Here is a 25,482-nt window from a genome sequence, read left to right as displayed (position 1 = left end):
CCTCGGTGCCAAATGCCTTATTTTGCAGCCGTGCTCCACCCACCCCCTCCCCATCACCCACCTATCCACTTTGAGCCAAATAGCTCATGTATTATCAATGAGAGCGCATCCAGCGAGCACAGATGGTGACATTTTAAGAAGCTCTCTCGCCCAGCAATTTTGCCTATTGAGATTTCAATTGGGCTTCTCCAGCAGATTTCTCTATTGGCTTGGAAACGGCACTTAACATCTCGGGGGAAAAACCACTGCAAATCACTTTGGGCGGTAGATAATCCAATTTAGAGTGAGCAAGGCCACAGGGCTGCTCCTGTACTCTGCAGCCTCCACACGCTATTCATCTTGGCTCATTATCGATCTGCTCTGCTGAAGGCCAATTTTCTCCCAGATTCAAAAGAAGCTGTTTTGGGGATATAAATTTCTTTTCACTGCATTGCCATCACTAAAAGGACCTTTAATGTCAAGTTCCTTACAGCCTTCGTACAAGATTAAGCCCACGCTAATGTCACAACTCCACTCCTACTCCAGCCAGCCAGGATAGAAAAAAAACCTGATTTATAACAGAGAACTTTCATATCATCGTATATCTGTATAGAATTTTACAAAACGACAGCATTTCACCAATCTCTGTATTAGCCCAGGGTTGCTTCTTTTAATTTCCATGAGATGTGGGTGTCACTAGCAAGGCCAACATTTGTTGCTCAGCCCTAATTGCCCTTAAACTAAGTGTCTCGCTCTGCCATTTCAGAGGACAGTTAAGAGTCAACCACATTGCTGTGGGTCTGGAGTCATATGTAGCCCAGACCGGGCAAGGACAGCAGATTTCCTTCTCCTCCAGTGCATGAGAGAACCAGATGGGCTTTTTCACAGCACTGCTGCCTCACAGTGCCAGGGACCCAGGTTCCATTCCCGGCATGGGTCACTGTCTGTACAGAGTCTGTATGTTCTCCCCATATCTGCGTGGGTTTCCTCCGGTGCTCCGGTTTGCTCCCACAGTCGAAAAGACGTGCTGGCTAGGTGCATTGGCTATGCTAAATCCTCCTTCAGTGTACACGAACAGGTGCCGGACTGTGGCGACTTGGGGATTGTCACAATAACTGCGGGTTTCCTTCGAGTGCTCCGGTTTCCTCCCACGAATGACCTGCGGGTTAAGTGGATTGGCCATGCCAAATTGCCTCTTGTCAGGGGGATTAGCTAGGGTAAATACATGGGATTATGGGGATAGGGCCTGGATGGCGCAGACTATGGGCTAAATGGCCTCCTTCTGCACTACGATTCTATGATTACTTCATTGCAGTGTTAATGTAAACCTACTTGTGACACTAATAAATAAACTTTGAACTTAAAAATAAAACAATTGATGATAATTTCAGAGTTGCTAGCTCTCAATTCAAGATTTTATTGACAGAGTTTAAATTTCACCAGCTGCCCATAGTGGGATTTGAACTCTTGTTCCCAGATAATTGGCCTGGGCTTGCGGATAACTCGTCCAGAGGCGTGACAACCAACGCCATAATTCCCCCCAACCTTGATGTCACCATCCGCCTGCACTGGCTCGAGTGTTAATCACTTGGCATCATTCGCTAACAGTTTTGTTCATTTCTTTCCCTCCAAATACTCATCAACATTCTTGTTAAGATGCATGATGACTGCTTCTTCTATTGCTGCTTCTGTTAAGATGTCATGACATCCCGGCAGACATTGGACACAATTTATACGACCCGCCTGGACTGGGTGCGGAGGCTGGGTTGGTGGAATGAAAATGCTGGCGCTGGCTCCCCGACATCTGTCCCGTTCCCAGACTGTGTGTATGGAGGCAGGATGGGGCTGGGGCTGTGGGCAGGGCCTCCCACCCTATTGAGGCCTGACTGCAATTTTCCAGTCAGCCCTTAGGTTGCCATGGACCTCCCAGCCACGGGGCCAGCTCTTGGGCGGCCGGTGGCACAGTGGTTAGCACTGCTGCCTCACAGAGCCAGGGACCCGGGTTCAGTTCCCGGCTTGGGTGACTGTCTGTCCAAAGTTTGCACGTTCTCCCAGTGTCTCCGTGGGTTTCCTCCGGGTGCTCCAGTTTCCTCCCACAGTCCAAAGATGTGCCGGTTAGGTTGATTGGCCATGCTAAGTTGCCTCTTACTGTCAGGGGGATTAGCAGGGTAAATGGGGTTACGGGGATTGGGCCTGGGTGGCGATTGTTGTCGGTGCAGACGCGATGGGCCGAATGGCCTTCTGCGCTGTAGGGATTCTATGATCCAGGCTGGCCTCAGCCCCCTCTCTGTCAGCCCAGCGACTTCAGAGCAGCCACGGACCCCCAGTAGCAGGGTGGTCCCACTGTCAGCACACAACAGCAATAGCCTGGCGACAAAAGCCACTGTTTGATTCACATCTAAAAGATGTTGGAGAGAGGGTACCTCCATCATGAAGCACCCTCACTCTCCACTGTAAACTGCTGTCCCAGTCAAGAGAGCAGGCCGATTGGCAGGACTCCCAACTTCAACAGCTCACCCACCCTCCTTAATTGGAATCAAATCCATCCAATGAACACAGGAACTAGGAGTCGGCCATTCGGGCTAATGAGCCTGCTCCAACATGTGATCATGGCGGATCTGATGCGGTCTAACTTCATATTCTTGTCATTCTCCACATAACCGATGGACTCACTCTTAAATCAAAAATTCACCTAACTCCCGCCTCGAATACACAACAGCCCAGTCTCCACTACTCTCTGGGGAAGAGATTTCCACAGACTAACAACACTCAAAATTCCTCTCTCTCTCTCCCTGCCCCCATTTGAACCTGACACTGTGGTTAGAATCATAGAATCCTACAGTGCAGAAGGAGGCCATTTGGCCCATTGACTGCACCAACCACAATCCCACCCAGGCCCCATCGCCATAACCCCATGCATTTACCCTAGCTAGTCCCCCTGACACTGAGGGGCAATTTAGCATGGCCAATCCTCCTAACCCGCACATCTTTGAACTGTGGGAGGAAACTGGAGCACCCAGAGGAAACCCACGCAGACACGGGGAGAACGTGCAGACTCCGCAGAGACAGTGACCCAAGCCGGGAATCGAACCCGGGTCCCTGGCACTATGAGGCAGCAGTGCTAACCACTGTGCCGCCCCTTCAGAAGCCCTCAGGTAAAATCCAACCCATTGTTTTTAAAAACACTCACGCCATTGACATAGCTCAAGGCAGGAGTGTGACAAAGATCCACTGCCACACACCAGGGTAGGTATAGCGGCAATGTCCTAAGACACTTATGGCCCAGTGGTTAGCGCTGCTGCCTCACAGCGCCAGGGACCCGGGTTCGATTCCGGCCTCAGGTGACTGTGTGGAGTTTGCACGTTCTCCCCATGTCTGCGTGGGTTTCCTCCGGGTGCACCGGTTTCCTCCCACAGTCCAAAGATGTGTAGGTTAGGTGCATTGGCCATGCTAAATTGTCCCAATATTCTTGATGGTGAAAGTCGCACACAGACTAAAACAAGCACTGAATAGTTGGTAGATCAAGTCCACTGAGTCACTGGGAAGATTAATTTGGAATATCATGCAGGATGTAGTTTTTTAAAAAACTTCATGGGATGTGGGTGTCGCTGGCTGGGCCAGCATTTATTGCCCATCCCTAATTGTCCTTGAACCGAGTGGTTTGTTAGGCCATTTCAAAGGGCAGTTGAGAGTCACATGTAGGCCAGACTGGGTGAGATGACAAGATTTCCTTCCCTGAAGGGCGTTAGTGAACCAGATGGGTTTTTACAACAACTGACAATGGTTTCACGGTCATCAGTAGATTCTTAATTCCAGATTTTATTGGATTCAAATTTCACCATCTGCTGCAGAGATTTGAACCCCGGTTCCCCCTACGCCACCGCCTCCCCGTACTCATTTAACAAAGCACAGATGTCTTTGGAAATTAAGAAATAACTTTGGCATTTGTAAACGGGAAACCATTGAAGTCTCATGTAAAAGGACTTCTTTAATAAAAAGGATAGTGGGAAGAGTTCCCAAGGAGGTTGAAAAACAAGAGGAGGCTTGAGAGATTGTCTGATTATAGATTGTTTCCTTTGAAGTAAAACTGGTACAAAAAACAAAAGCTCAAAGCAAAAACTACTTTCAATCACCAAGTGTCAAAGATCAACAGCTCGTGTCATGCAGAGTAGATTTTCTTTAAATAAAGTTGAACCTCATTTGGCTAATTACTTTGAATAATTTTTGCTCTGATAAATCATAGAATCTACAATGCAACAGGAGGCCACTTGGCCCATCAAGGTACACCGACAACAATCCCACCCAGGTCTTGTTCTATCCCTCTAACCCCATAGGTTTACCCTCCTAATCCCCCTGACATTAAGGGGCAATTTATCAAATCGACCTAACCAGCACATCTTTGGACTGTGGGAGGAAACCGGAACACCCGATGAAACCCACACAGATACGGGGAGAATGTGCAAACTCCACACAGACAGTGACCCAAGCCAGGAATCGAACCCGGGTTCCTGGCGCTGTGAGGTGGCAGTGCTAACCATTGTGCCACCGGAGTCTGCCCCACTAAAAGAATTAGTCTTCCTACCCTATCACCACCAAATCAGCTGCAAAATTTGCTTCCATGGAGGGAATGTTGCCCTGAGGTGATGGTGGTCGTGATGCTATTGATCTTTCTCCTTTGAATCGCTTCTATGAGCGGTTAGAATCTTGACCCAACAATGATGCAGAAATGACAATCAATGTCCCAGTCATGAATGTCTGCGACTTGTGGGGGAACATTGGAAGGTCTTGTGCTTCTCGGGAGTGGATGTCACAGGTTTGCAAGGTGCAGCCAAAGAGACATTTTATCCAGAAATCTTTATGCAGATGTCCTGTAGGAGGGACTCAAAACACTAGGCGGTATCCTCTGGCTGTTCACACTGGTGAGATTCTCTGATCCAGTCAGTGGTGCACCCACTGCTACGGGTTTCTTGGCGGTATGGGGTGGCTTCAATGGGAATTCCCATTAACAGCAATGGAGAATCCAGCAGCGGGACTGGAAAATCCCACCGCCAGCTAACAGCACGAAGCCTCCTGCCACTGAGAAAAACGCTGAGGGGAGGTCAGAGTATCTTGCCTGTTAACTCGGTTTCACTCTCCACAGACACTGCCAGTCCTGCTGAGATTTTCCTGCATTTTCTGTTTTCATTTTCGATTTTCCAGCATCCACGGTATTTTCCTTTCAGCTGAAACATTTTATGTTTCAGACACGACAGAAAGTGTTAGTTTGTGCAATTCATGATGGGCTTTCATATCCGTGGCTCAGTTAGCAGTGCTCTCGTCAAGTCAGAAGTAGGTTCAAGCCCCACTCCAGGACTTGAGTGCAAAAATCCAGGCTGACCCTCCCCAGTGCCAAGGCGTCATCTGGCCTTCCAAGGTGATGCGACATTGAAGAGGAGTAGGAGAGTTATTCCTGCTGTCCTGGCCAACATTTATTCAATCAATCACCACCACTATAACAGATCATCGAGTCATTACTGCATCAGGGCGGCATGGTGGCACAGTGGTCAGCACTGCTGCCTCTCAGCACCCGAGGGTTCAATTCCAGCCTTGGGTCACTGTCTGTGTGGAGTTTGCACGTTCTCCCGTGTTTATGTGCGTTTCCTCTGGTTGCTCCAGTTTCCTCCCACAGTCCAAAGATGTGTGGGTTAGGTTGTTTGGCTGTGCTAAATTGCCCCTTGGATTAGCAGAGAAAATACATGGGGTTAAGGGGATAGGACCGGAGTGGGATTGTTGTCGGTGCAGACTCGATAGGCCTCCTTCTGCACTGCAGGGATTCTATGATTGCTGCTGTGGGAGCTTGCTGTGCAATATAAATACAAGTCTTTCTTTCCTCGTTTTGAAAATTTTCAGAACTGTTGAAAGGCTATCTCCGAAAATATCTTTCGTTTCTCTCACGATGTTGGCCGACTCGAGAACAGCTTCTTCCCTGCTGCCCTTAGAATTTTCAATGGTCTTATGACATATTAATTTGATCTTTCTCTTCACCCTATTGGTAATTGCAACACTACATTCTGCACCCTTCCTCCTCCCCTATGTACTCTAAGAATGGTATGCTTTGTCTGTATAGCTCACAAGAATACTTTTCCCTGTATACCAATACGTGACCATAAGATAAGAATTGAATTAGGTCATTCGGCCCATCGAGTCTGCTCCACCATTCAATGATGGCTGATATGATTCTCATCCCCATTCTCAAGCCTTCTCCCCGTAACCCTTGATCCCCTTATTGATCAAGAACCTATCTCTGTCTTAAAAGAGACTCAATGCCCTGGCCTCCGTAGCCTTCTGCAGCAAAGAGTTCCACAGATTCCCCACTCTCTGGCTGAAGAAATTCCTCCTCATCTCTGTTTTAAAGGATCATCCCTTCAGCCTGAGGTTGTGCCTCTGGTTCTAGTTTTTCCTACTAGTGGAAACATCCTCTCCATGTCCACCCTAACTAGGCCTCTCAGTATTCTGTAAGTTTCAATTAGATCCCCCCTCATCCTTCTAAACTCCATCAAGTATAGACCCAGAGTCCTCAACCGCTCCTCATATGACAAACCCTTCATTCCTGGGATCATTCTTGTGGACCTCCTTCTGGAGCCCCCTCCAAAGCCAGCATATCCATCCTTTAGGCATGGGGCCCAAAACTGCTCACAATACTCCAAATGGACCAGTGCTCATTTCAAGCATTTACTGTTGATAGTTCAGATTAGTGTCAGGGGGACTAGCTGGGTAAATGTGTGGGGTTGCAAGGATTTGGGCTGGGTGGGATTGTGGTCAGTGCAGACTCGATGGGCTGGATGGCCTCCTACTGTAGGGATTCTATGATACCCACATTCAGAATTTTCAAATCTTTTGGGGATCGCTTAAGTTTTAGAATGATCTTGAAGGTGCCAATGGGCCACACAAACTAATGATTAATGACATATAATGAATAAACCGGGATGTTGGATTTATGTCACATTATCAGTAACCCCCACAGCTTGCCTCCTGGACTTGCAGAATTTCACGAGCTGTTCTGTCTGGAGACAATACACATCTCTTTAACCTGTGTTGAATGCTCCCTCCCCCCACATTGTCTGTACATTTAAGACCTGGCTGGCTGTAGAGATTTGCATTCTAATCAGTATTCTGTAATTTGATTTCTGTGTCTGTTTGCACTGTTTGAGAACAGATATCCACTCCATCTGACGAAGGAGCAGCGCTCCGAAAGCTTATGGTATTTGCTACCAAATAAACCTGTTGGACTTTAACCTGGTGTTGTGAGACTTCTTACTGTCCACACAAACTAAACCAGCCACCGGTGTTTATTTTGGCAGATCAAGTCCGCTGAGGGTTACTCAGGATATTCACACAGGAGGTAATTACTCAACAAACATAGGCCTCGTTGGCAATTAGGAAGTAACCCTGCTAACTATTAAATCATGCAAGCCTTATGTAAAAAAAAAACTGGGACGATTTTTGGCATGCTCTCAATGACAAAAAAAAACTTAAACTTGTTTATAAACAGCAGATTTATTCCCCACCATGTCTGGACTTGCACAGTAGCAAACTCATAATTCACAATTTGTGTGTTCTGACTTCCTGAGAGGAAACTAGATGGAACAATATTAGAATCATAGGATCCTACAGTGCAGAAGGAGGCCATTCAGGCCATCGAGTCTACACCGACAACAATCCCACCCAGGCCCTATCCCTTTAACCCCACTTATTTATCCTGCTAATCCCTCTAACCTACACATTCCAAGATACTAAGGAGCAATTTAGCATGGCCAATCCACCTAACCCGCACATCTTTGGACTGTGGGAGGAAACCGGAGCACCCGGAGGAAACCACAGAGACATGGGGAGAACGTGCAAACTCCGCACAGACAGTCACCCAAGGCGGGAATTGAACCCGAGTCCCTGGCACTGTGAGGCAGCAGTGCTAACCACTATGCCACCTCTAGCTTTTTCCTTTAATTTAAAAAAAATACACATTTTCCAGCAATGACTGACATATAATGAATTACTTCCGCACACTGATTTAAAAGGGGTGGGCATAGAACATTACAGCGCAGCCCTCGATGTTGCGCTGACCAGTGAAACCAATCTAAAGCCCATCTAACCTACACTATTCCAATATCATCCATATGTTTATCCAATGACCATTTAAATGTTGGCGAGTCCACTACTGCTGTATCACCAGTTCATTTGTTTTGTGCGTTATCAAAGTAAAAATCCTCTGCAAGAGAGTTTGCAATGATGAAACTCCCTTGTGGAAGATAAACATGGCCATTATCCATTCTCCATACACCGAAAGCCCCCCTTTTAAAAGCAATACTTCCTGTCACAACCACCTGCTCCCAGTCGCACAGACAGCAGCAGCTGACAGTGATTCTGCTGTAGTCATTTTCAGCTCCCCTCAACCCATCTGTTGTTTCTTCGATTGGCCTATCTCGCTTCCTGTTTGCCATTTAATCTCTCTGACCTCCCATCCGATCACAGACCTGCCCTTGCCGCCCCCCCACCCCCGCACTGTCTGAAGAAACCTCTTCCCTCTCAACTCTTCCCAGATCTGACAAAAAGGTCACTTTACCTGAAACTCTTTCGTTTCGCTCTCGGCCAGACCTGCTCGAATATTTCCGGCTGTTTTTAATTACTCAACAGCCCTCTGCAGGTACAATTACCTAAAGTCCTCGACAAATCATCTCGAATCAACAGAGAGAAAAAAAAAAGAAATCGCCAGAGCAGTTTGTAGTTTTGTTCTTGTGGATCTTCATCTCACTCGGGTTAGCAAAGTCTCTAAAAACCTACCCTGACCCTCACTACAAAAGCTAGGAATGAGCAATAAACACTGGCCTAGCCAGTCAGGCCCACACCCTCAGAAAGAATTTCACAGAAGCAGAGAGAGAGAGAGAACCTTGCTGCTAGTTTCAGGAGGCTTGTGTTAACTTCCTGCTCCAACTACTTTTTCCACAGGGTGTGGATTTCTCGCCCTGTCTTTTCCAATTTGCCAGAAGTATTTCCAATCACACTTACAGAATGGAGATTCTCCTGCTAACAGTTTCAACAATAACAACTGTGGTAACACACACATTATTTGTGTGTGTATCCATGTATGTATATATTAAAAATTATTCTTTGGTTCTTCAGAAAAAACATGCACAGTTCAAGGAATCTTGAACAGTTGGGATCCTAGGAACAGGAGTAGACCTTTCACCCTCTTGAGCTTATTGCTTTATCCAATTAAACCTGAAAGACATGCCCCTGTCTACATCAATGGGGATGAAGTGGAAATGGTCAAGAGGTTCAAGTTTCGAGGTGTCCAAATCGCCAACATAGTGTCCTGGACCCCCATGCTGACATTATAGTTAAGAAAGCCCACCACTTGCTCAGGAGACTAAGGAAATTTGGCATGTCTGCTACGACTCTCACCAACTTTAACAGATGCACCATAGCAAGCATTATTTCTGGTTGTATTACAGCTTGGTATGGCTCCTGCTCTGCCCAAGACCGCAAAAAACTACAAAGGGTCGTGAATGTAGACCAATCCATCACGCAAACCAGCCTCCCATCCATTGACTCTGTCTACACTTCCCACTGCCTCGGAAAAGCAGTCAGCATAATCAAGGACCCCATGCACCCTGGACATTCTCTCTTCCACCTTCTTCTGTCAGGAAAATCATATCAGGTGAGGGGCAGACCATGGAAAGATCTATTGACCTTGGATGGGGAGTTCTCGATTTTGGGGCGAGCGCAGCCATAAAATCTCGCCCCGTCTCCCTCCCCCACTCCATCAAATACAGATTCTAGGGGCGGGATTTTCCACCCAAGGTCAATGATCAACCACCACCCCTCCCACCCCGACAACCAGCATCACCCCTACCGGTAGCCATCACATGGTATTACTGATAAAAGACCAACATCATGTCTTTTAAAAAGCATTTAGACAGTTACATGGGTACATGTAACTGATAGTTACATGGGTTACATGTCCAAAGATGTGCAGGTTAGGTTGATTGGCCATGCTAAAATTGCCCCTTAGTGTCCTGAGATGCGTAGGTTAGAGGGATTAGCGGGTAAATGTGTAGGGATATGGGGGTAGGGCCTGGGTGAGATTGTGATCGGTGCAGACTCGATGGGCCAGATGGCTTCTTTCTGCACTGTAGGGTTTCAATGATTCTATAAGACGGGGATAGAGGGATATGGGCCAAATGTGGGCAATTGGGACTAGCTTACGGGTTTTAAAAATAAAAGGGCAGCATGGACAAGTTGGGCCAAAGGGCCTGTTTCCATGCTGTAAACCTCTATGACTGTCAAAAAGATGTAGGGTGGAATTTTCCCATCCTGCAGGACATGGACTGTGCAGATGGCCATTAACCTCGGGCAGGATTTTCCAGTCTTGGGGTGAGCGCGGCCAGAAAATTCTGCCCGCTACAATCAGGTGGAGTGGGGGAGGGAGATAGGGGGCAGGATTTTCCAACTGCACTCACCCCAAAACTGGAAAATCACACCCGAGGTCAATGGATCTTTCCACTACAATTCCCATGACGGGCAGAACGGGAAAATTTGACTGAGGATTCTTTTAAAAAAGAAACAGAACATACATAAGCCTCAAAACCTTTTTGTAAAAATCGCCATTAAGCGATTGGTGATTTTTTCTTTTAACTCCATTAACTGGAGTTAAACTGCAGCTGTAAAATATTACTCCGCCATTAGGGTGGTTGCACATGTCCTTACTTTGTCACACTGGTCAGTAACAGGATGATGGCCATCGTGTTTACCAGATAACAGGGATGGAAGTGGTTTGTTGGCATTCTGGCTCCCCTTGTTACTTCCTGATGACCTGCTCAGATTATCAAATCAAAACAAACGCGCTCTTCTCTCGAGGGGCTGCCAATGGGAAGCAATCCAAGAGCTTTCATAAGCTTCCCCCATTCCCGCCCCTTCCCACATTCCCAACTAATGGCTGCTCCCAACATGCCGAATCTCAGGGTCTATCACTCCACACCAACAGGAAAGCAAACAGGTCCCCTTGACTACGTTCCCCCCTCCTCTCCAATTTAAAAAAACTAAACGAACGAAAGTTTTCAAAGATTAAGAAAAACCACAAAGGTTTGCTTACAGCCGTACAGTGGTCAATCCTAGGCAAGAAGAAGCCCCTACTTTATACACAGGTGAAGGCCGTTCGGATTACGGGGCAGAGGCCTAGTGCAACCAGGCCTCATTTCCAGCACGCACAGGAAGACTTGCAGCTTTGGAGAAGGCAGGGCAGCTGGTGCAACAGCTTCCTGTTTATCTCGCAAGTCAGCTAGCTCTATAACCACAGCCTTGTTTTATGAATCAGACCGGCAGCTCCACATGAGGTGGCTTTGGAAATCCTGTGGTGACCAAATAATTGGAAGCAGTTTCAGCACAAGAGAGGTCAGCCTGTCCGAAAAACGAACATTCCCGACAATTGGAGAGTCTCAGAAGGCTTGTCGGGTAGCTCGCATGGCCCACAGCTCAGACGATGACACCCCCCCCGCCCCCGCCCCCTAGCTCCTCATCCCACTACAGAGCAGACTGGCATGTGTACAGAGAGAATCTGCCCACTCAGGCGGGTATGAAAGGATTTCCTTGCCGCTGTTGAGAGAGAAAGAGGGGAGTTCTCACCGACGCCCTGACCAATATTTATCCCACAAAAGAAAAATAAAGTAAATTGCGTCAACATCATAATATGGTGGTTTGTGCAGCACGGTGGCACAGTGGTTAGCACTACTGCCTAACAGTGCCAGAGACCTGGGTTCAAATCAGGCCTTGGCTCATTGTCTGTGTGGAGTTTGCACATTCTCCCCGTGTCTACGTGGGTTTCCTCCGGGTGCCTCGCACAGTCCAAAGATGTGCGGGTTAGGTGGATTGGCCATACTAAATTTCCCCTTGGTGTCAGAGGGATTTGCATGGTAAATATGTGGGGTTATGAGGATAGGGCCCGGGTGGGATTGTTGTTGGTGCAGACTCAATGGACCGAATGGGCTCCTTCTGCACTGTAGGGACCGAGAGAGCTTGCAGTTTACAAATGAGCTGCCGCTTTGAATATATTACAACTGTTACAACACATCATAAGTGCTTGGGACATTCTCAGCTCATGAAAAGTGAATATATAAACGCAAGTTCCTTCTTAACTAGATTAAATGTATCGAATCAATATCTGATCCAATATTAAGTGACTTTACACAGCGTGTCCAATTTTCAAACTGGAGATTCCCTATGTGCGCACACTTAAACAAAATCACATCAATTCATCAAGCACATGTCCTTACTTTGTCACCTTGGTCAGTAACAGGATGATGGCCATCATGTTTACCAGAGAGGTTGCCCATTCTGACCCTTGGGAGCTGCGAAATGGAAAGAAAAAAGACAACAGGTTAGAAAACATGAAGAGAGAGGACATGCAAGGCTCCCTTGGCACTTATGTTGGATGTATTAGAGATGGCAACAACCAAAAGTGAAAATTAAAGTAAAAAACTGCCTCAGATGTTTGCAAGACAAATGCACTTGGAAGATCACTTAGCATCGTAATTTCAATTCTGAAAGGTAGAGTATTGATTCAGGCATTAAATACTGGAGCGGGAGGATTGAGGTCTGTCTTGGCTGTGTTTGCAAACTGGGCACTGGCAGAATGACAGCCCAAAGTCAATGCCAATTTCCTGTTTATGGAGTGCTGCCAAATCTCCAGGCTAGTCCTTCAATCTCCAGGCATTAGAGTTGGACGGGGAAAAAAAAAAGAGGGAGAAGGCCGTTTAGTTAGATTAATTTTGACTATCAAGTAATAGATGGGGCAGCACGGTGACACAGTGGTTAGCACTGCTGTTCACAGCGCCAGGGACCCAGGTTCAATTCCTGGCTTGGGTCACTGTGTGGAGTTTGCACATTCTCCCCTCGTCTGTGTGGGTTTCCTCCGGGTGCTCTGGTTTCCTCCCACAATCCAAAGATGTGCGAGTTAGGTGGATTGGCCATGCTAAATTCCCCCTTAGTGTCCAGGGGACTAGCTAGGGTAAATGAATGGGGTTAAGGGGATTGGGATTGTGGTCGATGCAGACTCGATGAGCCAAATGGCCTCCTTCTGTACTGTAGGATTCTATGGCTCATTTTCCTTTTTGACCATGGGATGGTGGGGGATGATGCAAGGGTGGGCACCTATTTTTTTAATTCATTCGTGGGGCATGGATGTCGCCAGCATTTATTGCCCATCCTTAGAGGGCAATTGAGAGTCAACCACATTGCTGTGGCTCTGGAGTCACATGTAGGCGGCAGATGTCCTTCCCTAAAGGGCATTAGTGAGGGGTGATAATGGCAGGTGCATGGGATGGAGGGGGTTGGAGATAGGAAGGATCATGTGATATAAACTGGAGAGCGCGCAGAAGAGATTTACAAGGATGTTGCCAGGACTCAAGGGACTGAGTTATAGGGAGAGGTTGGACAGGCTAGGACTTTTCTCTTTGGAGCATAGGAGACTGAGGGGTGATCTTCTCGAGGTGTATAAGATCATGAGAGGCATGGATAGGGTGAATGCACTCAGTCTTTTTCCCCAGGGCTGGGGAGTCAAGAACTAGAGGGCATAGGTTTAAGTTAAGAGGGGAAAGAATTAATGGGAACCTGAAGAGCAACTTTTTTTTTTTTACAGAGGGTGGTATGTATGTGGAATGAGCTGTCAGAGGATGTGGGACATTGACAACATTTAAAAAGGCATTTGAAGAGATACATGGTAGGAAAGGTTTATAAGGATTTGGGCCAAATGGGGTTAGCTTATATGGGCATTTCGGTCAGCATGGACCAGTTTGGGCCAAAGGGCCTCCGTGCTGTACATGCTATGATTCTATGATAACCTCTAGGGATCCATGAAAAATTGTCAATTTTGCTCCCTGGATTTTAATTTATCTTTTTAAAAGGTGCAGCAACAATAGGTTTGAAGACATGCAAGAACAAGAAGCTGCGGACGCCGGAAATCAGAAAGAAAAACAGAAAATGCTGGATAAGCTCAGCGGGTCGGGCAGCATCTGTGGAGAGAGAAACAGAGTTAATGTTTTGGGTCAAAATCACCCTTCGACAGAAGTGCAGAAATTCTGTCGCTGGATCATTTAGACCCAATATGTTACCTCTGTTTCTCTCCACGGGTTTGAAGACAATTGTGTTACAAGCAGTTGGCACAGCCTGGTTTCCAAACGAAGGGGACGGAAGAAGTAATGAAAAACACTGTCAAACATTGCAACACTAAAGATATACAGCACCGAAAGGGCAAATGACAAAATGAAACCCACAGATGTGGGAAGTTCAGAGAGAGATTAACACGGTTAAGTGTGATATTAGAAGCTACTAGCAAACAGCAAAGGCTTTCAGAAGCAGGTCAAGTAAAGAATGTGTGGGATCACATTTAAATAAAAAAGGGGGCTGTTTCATTCTTTTGGGGAAGACAGATGCTTACTAAATTAGTCTCAGTGCAGAGAGAGGAAATTCACTGCAGGAACATTACAATATCAACTTTCATTTATATATCATCTTCCTTTTTTCAATCTTCTTTCCCCAATTGCTTTAATCTACTAACCCTCTACCACTAGAAACTATAAAAGGTCGTGAATGTAGTCCAGTCCATCACGCAAACCAGCCTCCCATCCATCGACTCGGTCTACACTCCCCGCTGCCTCGGCAAAGCAGCCAGCATAATTAAGGACCCTACGCATCCCGGACATTCTCTCTTCCACCTTCTTCCGTCAGGAAAAAGATACAAAAAAGTCTGAGGTCACGTACCAACTGACTAAAGACAGCTTCTTCCCTGCTGCCATCAGACCTTTGAATGGACCGACCTTATATTAAGTTGATCTTTCTCTACACCCTAGCTACGACTGTAACACTACATCCTGCACCCTCTCCTTCCTTCTCCCCTATGTACACTATGAATGATATGCTTTGTCTGTATAGTGCGCAAGAAACAATACTTTTTACTGTATTCCAATACATGTGACAATAATAAATCAAATAAAAAGTTTCTCCCTTTTACACTCTCAAAATATTCCATGATGGTGACCATCCCTCTTCTATCTGCCCTGCACCTCAAGTGGAGTGCAATCCCAGCTTTTCCAGTCTCTCCATATAATGCAAACCCCTCATCCCTGGAGCCACTCTCTCCAGCATCCTCAATATCCTTCCAAGAGTGCGGTGCTCAGGACTGAACACAATGTTAGCGGAGGCTAATTGGTGGGTGTATAAAGGTTTTATTTTCTTGCTATGCTGCTGTTAAAGCAAGTAGCACAGTGGTTAGCACTGCTGCTTCACAGCTCCAGGGACCTGGGTTCGATTCCCAGCTTGGGTCACTGTCTGTGTGGAGTTTGCACATTCTCCTCGTGTCTGCGTGGGTTTCCTCCGGGTGCTCTGGTTTCCTCCCACAGTCCAAAGATGTGCGGGTTAGGTTGATTGGCCATGCTAAAATTGCCCCTTAGTGTCCTGGGATGCATGGATTAGCGGGTAAAATATGTAGGAATATGGGGGTAGGGCCTGGGTGGGATTGTGGTCGGTGCAGACTCGATGGGCTGAATGGCCTCTTTCTGTACTGTAGGGTTTCTATGATTTCTATTTTAACAACTTGCCAAATATTTTGTACACATACATCCTCAAGTCTCTCAATCCATTGTCTCAGCAAACTTGCATTTATATAGCACCATTAATGTAACAAGCCCAGAGGAACTTCATCAGACAAAATTTGGCACTCAACTACAAGAGGCATCGACCAAACTTTTAATCCTGTCGCAAAGAGGCAAGTTCCAAGCAGTGTCTTATGGGCCAAGCGAGAGATAGAGCAGTGTAGGGATCTAGATACCTAAAGGCATGGCCACTCATGATGGGGCAATTATAACTGGGTCATTAGTTCCTGAAGCTTATATCCATACGGCCATTTAACACACAACTAGACCTTCGGAGAGTGTCCCTCTCCATTCTGACTTGTCAATCACCAGTCTCCTTTCCCTGCAAGAACAAGGAATAAGAAAGAGTCAGCTATTTGACACCTGGAGTCTGCCCATGGATAAATCTTCTACCTCAGCCACCATACATACCTTCCTGCGTGAACCCCAAATGTCCCCCAATTCCTTTACTATCCAAAAAAAAATCTATCGATCTCCATCTTGAACATCCTCAACACTGAACATCCAAAGCTCGGGGGTAGAGAATTCCAAAGAATTCCCAAAGACTTCCTTTGAGTGAAGAAACTTCTCATCTCAGTCCCAAAATGGCTACCACCTCCCCCCATTTTGAGACATACTCACGTGGTTAAGGATCCATGCCTAAACAAGAGGAAGATTGTGTGGAGTGATTAATAGACTTTGGCGATTAATTTCCCTTTGAACTTGTTTACTTCATTCACAAGGAAGAAAATCCACCAAAAATCCATGGCCTGGCAGAATCGCACAAGATTGTGCACAAATTTGAAAGTGTGCATTTAATCAAAGTGGGAGAAATGGTGTACTTTCAGTCTGTGACAAAGCTTAATATTAACTTGGTTCTGCAATAGGAGGTTTGCCTACTATCTTTTATAGTGAACATAGTTCAGGTCAACATCAAATAAAAATCTTGCAGAAGATAAATAAATCCACATCGAGAAGCAGAGATGTCCAGGAAAACGGCTTTACTTCTCATTAAAGGACAAGTATGAAATTGTTTCCAATTGTCCCACACATGCAGATGTCCCCAATGGCAACTAAAGCATGTTTTGTGTATGACTATATTGGGCAATTTTTTCATTAGATGTAACATCACAGATAATAGGCTCACTGCAGAGAAAAACTTGACTATTGGAATGAAGCCAATATAATTCATGTGACGATAATTTTCAGCAATTTGTTGCAGTTGTGTCTGTAACTTGCTGATCTACATTGGTTGCCAATCCAGTCAAGTATCTTTTATTTTGAAACGCTTTTGTTCAAATCTCTCCCGTTGTCTCACACCCCCCTTACCTCTGCCCAGCTCCACAATCTCCGAGATCTCTGCCCTCCTCTCGCGCAAATCCGATTTTCACTGCTGCAAAATTGGTGGCCATACCTTCGGCTGCCTAGGGCCCCGAGCCCCGAATTTCCCTCTACAAATCCCCCTCCCCCTTTTAAAAATTACAGTTAGGATTTTCCAGTCCTTTCTGCCAGCGGGATCTTCTGGTTCTGCCAAAGGTGACTCCACCCACAATGGTGGGTTTCCCCAGCAACAGGACAGGTGAGCAGCATAGAACGGCGTGGACATTGGCGGGACTGGAAGATTCCCGCCAGTGGCGAGCCACCTACTCTGTTGGAAAACACACCATGGGGGAGGGGGGAGGCGGAATGCCCCTCTGACTCGGGTCAAATGGTCTTAATATTCCCTTAACCTAAAATGTTATCACCTTGAAACATTTTACTATGATATGCTAGTTACTTTGTTATTATTCATGCCTGCGTTACCTCTAGATTCAACTATTCTTACACTGTGTTCCATCACATTTGTACCCCTCATCAGCTCCGAAGTCAGACAGACTCGAGACGTTACCCTTTTCTTTCTCTCCACAGATGCTGCCAGACCTGCTGAGCTTATCCAACATTTTCCGTTTCTATCCTAACGCTTTGCTGGCTACTCTCCCACGTTCTACCCTCTGTATACCAGAGGTCATCCAAAAACTGGCACCAAGTCAAGTTCCCCAATCGATCCAGTGCTCACTGACCTACATAGAATCCTACAGTGCAGGAGGAGGCCATTCGAACCATTGAGCCTACACCGACAACAATCCCACCCAGGCCCTATTCCTGTAACCCTACATATTTACCTGGCTAATCCCCCGGTACTAAGGGTCAATTTACGCTGGCCAATCAACCTAACCCGCACATCTTTGGAGTGTAGGAGGAAACCAGAGCACCCGGGAGGAAACCCACGCAGACACGGGGAGAATGTGCAAACTCCGTACAGACAGTGACCCAAGCCAGGAATCGAACCCAGGTCCCCGGTGCTGTGAGGCAGCAACGCTAACCACTGTGCCACTATGCTGTCCAGTCAAGCAAGGACTCAGATTTAAAATTCTCATTTCCAAATCCTTCCATGGCCTCACTCCCCCCTCGTCACCTATTCCAGCCACACGACCTACCAAGGTCTCTGCACTCCTCCGGTACAGACCTCCTGTGCAACTGCCCACCTACACTTCTCAAAATGGAGAATGGGACACAGGTAGAAATGGTGAAAGGCGGTCAGTAATCACTGTGCAAGAGGTGGCTTTAAACCTTAAGGACCAAAACACGACTGGTCTGGGGGAAATATGCAGTTACCCATAAAATATTAGTGCGAGGAACGAGGTATTCTAGGAACCGAGGTTAATAAGACAACTTAAGAGTTGTCTTATTCCCTCATCATTTTCTGAAGGAGAGATAAGGATGTTGTAGACTCCTTGTAGCTGCCAGTACGCCCAGGAAGATGGCATTAGCTCACTGCCAACTGTCCATTTTGTCCCCACAATAAAAGGAGTATTTTGCTCGCTCGATAAAACTCAGGGAAAGATTTTTGTTGATGGATTTCTATTTTTTCTTCAAAGATACAAAAGTCTGAGGTCACGTACCAACCGACTCAAGAACAGCTTCTTCCCTGCGGCCAGACTTTTGAATGGACCGACCACGCATTAAGTTGATCTTTGTCTGCACCCTAGCTATGACTGTAACACTACATTCTGCAATCTCTCCTCCTGTGGGAGAGGCACGGTGGCACAGTGATTAGCACTGCAGCCTCACAGCACCAGAGACCCGGGTTCAATCCCCGGCTTGGGTCACTGTCTGTGGGAGTCTGCACTTTCTCCCCGAGTCTGCGTGGGTTTCCAGTGCTGGTTAAGTGCATTGGCCATGCTAAATTCTCCCTCAGTATACCCGAACCGGCTAGGGGCTTTTCACAGTAACTTCATTGCAGTGTGAATGTAAGCCTACTTATGACTGACAAATAAATAACCTTAAACTTAATAAACTCTCCTTTCCTTCTCTTGTATGCACTCAGTGGATGGTATGCTTTGTCTGTATAGCACGCAAGAAACAATGCTTTTCGCTGCATCCCAATACATGTGACAATAATGAATCAAATCAAACCAGTAACCTTTATAATCATCCTAAATGCCCGGATGAGGAATGGTAATCATTTAGAAATGAACTATTTTACTGGGTGGGTCTAACTCAGGGTGGGGTGCTGTTACTCCTTCGGTTTTCATCTTGATAGGAACAAATGATTATGTACTGAGGCTGAATCATCCCAACAAACTCCAATGCATGAACACCTACATGTGCGTACACGTAAACACACACCCATGTGGTTATTCAGCCCCTCGAGCCTGTTCTCTCACTGGATTAGATCATGCCTAATGTTTACTTCAACCAACTCAATATGTCCACCTTCGAAGCCCCTCCCCAACAGCTTCATCGAGCAAAAAAAAATGTAGCAACTTCAGCCTTGAAATCTCTAAGGGACCAGGGGGTGGGTAATGAATTGCATTGAATTTGCAGCAAAGAAGCGGGCCATTTGCTCCCCCTATCCCGATCAATGCTCTACACAAGTCACCTCACAACTCTTTTCATTCAACAAACATGCGGGTAAAGACCGGTTTTTTTATTAATTCGTGGGACATGGGCATCGCTGGCTGGGCCAGCATTTATTGCCCATCCCCAGTTGCCCTTGGAGGGCAATTGAGAGTCAACCACATTGCTGTGGCTCTGGAGTCACAGGTAGGCCAGACCAGGTAAGGACGGCAGATTTCCTTCCCTAAAGGGCATTAGTGAACCACTAATATGAAAGGGGCAAGGAAATGCATGGAGATGGCTCATCTGAAAACAGGTACCTCACCACAAAGCAGAAAAAAGGTACCAAACATTAAATGTGCAGGAAAGCTTAAACAATCTGGGCTCTAACCACTGGTTAGCACGGTGAGGCAGCAGTGCTAACCACTGTGCCACCGTGCCACCCTTAAACAATTAAGGACGGCATGGTGGCACAGTGGTTAGCACTGCTGCCTCAGTCCCAGGGACCCAGGTTTGATTCCTGGCTTGGATCATTGTCTGTTTGTGTGGAGTTTGCACGTTCTCCCCATGTCTGCGTTGGTTTCCTCCGGGTGCTGCGGTTTCCTCCCACAGTCCAAAGATGTGCGGGTTAGGTGCATTGGCAATGCTAAATTGCCCGAGTGTCCTGGGATGCGTAGATTAATGGGATTAGCGGGGTAAATATGTGGGGCTACGGGGATAGGGACTAGGTGGGATTATGGTCGGTGCAGACTCGATGGGCCGAATGGCCTCCTTCTGCACTATAGGGATTCTATGATATTCTATGACATAATCTGCAAATCAAGTCACAGCATGCTCAAATGGTAATGTAATCTTATTCCATCTACTAGTCAACCGTCATCAAGAACAACATAGAATTCCTTCAGCATAGGAGGCCATTCAGCCCATCGAGTCTGCACTGACCTCCGACAGAGCCAGTACTTCAGATAACTAAGCAACATTCTAACTTGAATTAGGAGTTTTTTTTTAAAAAGAGAAGCATCTTAAAGGATAAATAATGATGGCTGAATTGAGGACCGAGGGTTCCTCTGGGTCTATGAAGAGATCAATCAGTGAAGCATTAAAAGTCCCTAACCGTTATTATCAATGACTTTCATAGAAGCTGCCATATAAACCTCCAGATTTTGAGAAATAAATGGAAAATCCTGAGAAGATAGGTTGTGCATTTTCCATTCTCCAACAAGTTTTATTCCTCATAGCTGCTCCCCGATATTCTCCAAAAGGGAGATACTGAGGTCACGTATCAACCGACTCAAGAACAGCTTCTTCCCTGCTGCCATCAGATTTTTGAATGGACCTACCTCGCACTAAGTTGATCTTTCTCTACACCCTAGCTATGACTGTAGCACTACATTCTGCACCCTCTCGTTTCCTTCTCTATGAGCGGTATGCTTGGTCTGTGTAGTGCACAAAGAAACAATACTTTTCACTGTATAGTAATACATGCGACACTAATAAATCAAATCAATTTCTGCATGATTTATAATCCGCTGACAACAATTGCACCATGCAGCTGGTGAAAATACAAATCAAATGCATTCAATTAAAACACACATTTTAAATGTAGGTAAAAACTGTTGGCCACTGAGCTCCAGAACTACACACCCCACCCCAAAGCCCCTTCAACTCTCTCCTCCCCTAACATGCATCTCTTCTGACTGGGATTTTGGTCACTGGTCTCCACATCTCCTGATGTAGCTCAGTGCCAATTACTACATTGAAAGCGCTATACAAGTGCAAGTTTCCACAGTAAATCAGGAAGCATTTAAAGCAGGCCAGTAAAGCACAAGATTGGACAACGTTAAGTTATTAAGCACGCTCCCTTAAAGCAGAACACTAACATTTCCAAAGTTGGGAGTGAGAAAGATTGAAACCAGAGTAGGCAAAAGTAGGAAGATGGGTATACAGGGCAACGTTACCCCTTCTCAGCAGAATCTAGGGACGGAGGAGGTAGGAAAGGCAGTTAAAATTGTAGAATAATGGGTTAGTGGTTATGTTAATGAGACAGTGATGCTGTTAACGATCTAACTGTGACATCAGGAGTCAGATGATCAAGAGGTACCCAAAGAGCAAGGTGCAGAACAGACTGTCCTGAAAATCATGTGCTTACCCGGAGGGTCTTTGTTAATAGCTCTTAATAAATTGTTTCAAGTACAACTACACCGGCCATCTCACGTCTGTCATAGGAGAAGCAAAGCCTCATCAAAGGTATGGTAAGACACCTCATCAAAGCTCGATGACAACATCAAACAAGAGTCACCTTACCAACATCCCACAGAGATCGACGGGTCCCAATTTTAAACTGTTCACGAAGGAAGGATAAACTGCTCTCAAGAGTCAAAGTAAGGGTATTATGCTCAAGGCACTGCTGAGAGAGACCACATCTCAAATACTGTGTGCGGTTTTGGTCTCCTTATTTAAAGGAAGGATGCAAGTGCATTGGAAGTGGTTCAGCGACGATTTACTAGATTGACACCTAGAATGGGTGGGTTATCTTAAGAGGAAAGGATGGACAGACTGGCCCTGTTCCCATTGGAGTTTAGAAGATTGAGGGGTGACCGATTGAGATATACAAGATCCTGACAAGCTCTTGACAAGGTGGATGTGGAAAGGATACTTCCTCTTGTGGGGTATCCAGAACTAGGGGACAATGTTTTAAAATGATGAATTGTCCTTTTAGGACGGAGAAGGAGAATATTTTTCTCTCAGAGGGTATTGCAACTTTGGAACTCTCCCTTCAGGCAGAGGTGGAGACGGGGTCACTGAATATTAAGGCAGGAGTCGATTGATTCCCTTTTCTGTACAGGATGGAAGCTTTATTGGAGGTACAGGAGGCAAATGGCCTCGTGATATTATCGCTAAACCGTCAATCCAGAAACTCAGCTAATGTTCTGGGGACCCGGGTTCAAATCCTGCAAATGGTGGATTTTGAGAATAAAAAAAAATCTGAAATGAAGAATCTACTGATGACCATGAAACTATTGTCGATTGTCAGAAAAACCCATCTGGTTCGCTAATGTCCTTTAGGGAAGGAAATCTGCCACCCTTACATGGTCTGGCCTACACGTGACTCCAGAGCCACAGCAATGTGGTTGACTCTCAACTGCCCTCCAAAGGTCACTAGGGATGGGCAACAAATGCTGGCCAGCCAGCGACGCCCATGTCCCACAAATGAATTAAAAGGTGGGAATGTGGAATCCAATACAAACATGATCTTATCGAATGGCAGAGCAGACTTGAGGGGACAAATGGCCTATTTCTGTTTCTATTTCACACGTATGTTCACATATATGGCATGGTGGCATAGTGGTTCGCACTGCTGCCTCACAGCGCCGGGGACCTGGGTTCGATTCCCGGCTTGGGTCACTGTCTGTGTGGAGTTTGCATGTTCTCTCCGTGTCTGCATGGGTTTCCTCCGGGTGCCCCAGTTTCCTCCCACAGTCCAAAGATGTGCGGGTTAGGTTGATTGGCCACGCTAAATTGCCCCTAGTGTCCTGGGATGTGCGAGTTAGCGAGGTAAATATGTGGGGTTATGGGGTCTGGGTGGGATTGTGGTCAGTGCAGACTCAATGGGCCGAATGGCCTCCTTCTGCACTGTAGGGATTCTATGATTCAATGTATGAATAATCCCCAGAGAGGCAATCTGAAGGTCAGGTTTCTCTCACCTCACTGGGAGCGTGGCTGTTATTTCAATGAAAGGACTGGTCCGGAAATTTCTTGGGGTCACTCTTCCCCAGTGAACCCGAAGAGTTTGAGTAAGCCTCCTCTCTGGGCCCTGCACAGTTTCCCATTGCCTCTCAATCACCTTTGGCACACCGGAGTGCTGGGGCCCATTATTTTGGGCTTTAACAGCCATTTGTTGCTGGTTTCAGATGGGAGACGGACTAGAACCTTGCGCCAATTAGACTGTGAGAGTTAAGAATCAGAGAGACATCTTCCACTCATCCTTGGGGTTGTCTATTGGAACAAGAGAAACCCCTCAAGCCTATTCCACCATTCAATATGATCATGGCCGATCTGCAACTCCATCGATGGGCCTTGGATCCAGATCCCTCCTTACCCTCAGCTCCACCAAATCACAGAGTCCTTTCTATTAACCTCAACACGAACATTTTCAATTAAATTCGAGACTCAACAGCCGTTTGGAGGAAGAGAATTCCAGATTTCGGTCATCCAAGATATTTGATAATTCACTAAAAACATCCAAAAGTAAAGTTTATTTATTAGTGCCACATATAAGGCTTATATTAACACTGCAATGAAGTTGCTGTGAAAATCTCCTAGTTGCCAAACTCTGGCGCCTGTTCGGGTACACTGGCCAATTCACCTAACCTGCACATCTTTGGAATTTGGGAGGAAACCGAAACACCCGGAGGAAACCCACACACACACGGGGAGAATGTGCAAACTCCACACAGACAGTGACCCAAGCCGGGAATCGAACCCGGGTCCCTGGCGCTGTGAGGCAGCAGTGCGAACCACTGTGCCACCATGCCGCTCCATTGCGTCGTTTTCAAAGCTACGTTCCAGGATTGTTACTGGGCGTCTTTGATTCAAAAATCAGGAAAGCCTTTAGCACCCCCCCGCAAATATAACCTAATTTAAACCTGTTGCCTCAGCTGCATTTAGATTATTCAATTCAAAGAGTCAGATGCTAATAGGTTCAGATTCATGACCATAATAGGAATCAGGTTCCCATTCCACTCACGATGCCTTTTTTAATAAATGGTTCTTCCTTCTGGCACTGGGGGAGATGATGGGATTTTGTTTCAATGATGGTGACAGGAGGCCATTGGCTCATCAGTATCCTGGAGACTCAGATGGGCAGATGCAAAACCTTACTGAGGAATCAAATCGCCTCATGAAATCACTTTAAATCTTGACAGTGCAGAAGAGGCCATTCGGCCCATTGAGTCTGCACAGACTCTGACAGAGTACCCGACCCAAGCCCTCTGCTCTGCCCTATCCCTGTAACCCCACACATTGACTATGGCCAATCCACCTAACCTACACAGCTTCAGACACGAACGCTGGAACTTTACCACCTCGCCCACCCCAGAATCGAGGCGGGTGAGGCTCGCAGAACAAGATTCTCCGTTGGCCTCGGACGGGATCTTACAAGCCTCGGACGGGTGGTAAAATTCCAGCTAAAGGGTCAAATTGGCATGCTCACTCCACCTAATCTGCATATCATTGGACACTAAGGGGCAATTTAGCATGGCCAATCCACCTAACCTGCACATCTTTCAGGCTGTGGGAGGAAACTGGGGCACCCGGAGGAAACCCACGCAGACACAGGGGAATATGTGCAAACTCCACACGGACAGTGACCCAAGCCGGGAATCGAACCTGGGTCTATGGCACTGTGAGGCAGCAGTGCTAACCACTGTGTTACTGTGCTGCCCAGTTAGAAGTACTAGGATGAAATAAATACCAGGTGCATTGTGGAGACACACACAAAAACTGCCTGGAAAATAAAGAATTCTCCATGAGTGTTAACTCACTGGGGAGGATTTTCCGCCCCAGTTTCTGTCGGGCAGTATCGGTTGGGAGTGAAACAAAAAAATCACACGAGATGTCAAAGTTGGATTTCACACTGACGTAAATGCAGGACACAAACAATCCCCCCCCCTCCCATCTCCAACAACAGAGAATCCAATTTGCCCCTCTTGATTGTCACTCCATCCACCCACCACTTTAGACATTCACTCCCTTCACCACTAGCACACAAAAGACAGCAGTGCGTACACCATCCACAAGGAGGCACTGCGGCAACTCACCACGGCTCCTTAGGCAGCACCTTCCAAACCAATTACCTCTACCATCTGAAAGGACCAAGGCAGCAGGGAACACCACCATCTGCAAGGTCTCATCCACGCCACACATACACCATCAGAAATATATCGCCGTTCCTTCACTGTCAATG

General features: G+C 46.5%; 1 protein-coding gene across 2 annotated transcripts in view; it reads right to left on the bottom strand.

The window, feature by feature from the left end:
* LOC144495960 (myelin basic protein-like) overlaps positions 1-25,482 on the bottom strand; it is a 186,975-nt gene that overhangs the window by 130,558 nt on the left and 30,935 nt on the right. Inside the window, exon 2 of one of the 2 annotated variants that reach the window (XM_078216859.1) lies at positions 12,285-12,359. In XM_078216859.1, coding sequence (XP_078072985.1) covers positions 12,285-12,344 — 60 coding nt within the window. In that variant the 5' untranslated portion in view covers positions 12,345-12,359. Of the gene's footprint in view, positions 1-11,107; positions 11,200-12,284; positions 12,360-25,482 lie in introns of those variants that run through there. The other variant, XM_078216861.1, reaches the window with a different exon arrangement.

The sequence above is a fragment of the Mustelus asterias genome, chromosome 7, assembly GCF_964213995.1.
Source record: "Mustelus asterias chromosome 7, sMusAst1.hap1.1, whole genome shotgun sequence".
NCBI classification, from domain to species: Eukaryota; Metazoa; Chordata; class Chondrichthyes; order Carcharhiniformes; family Triakidae; genus Mustelus; species Mustelus asterias.
Note: the sequence above shows the minus strand (reverse complement) of the source record. Positions and strands in the feature narration are given on the sequence as shown.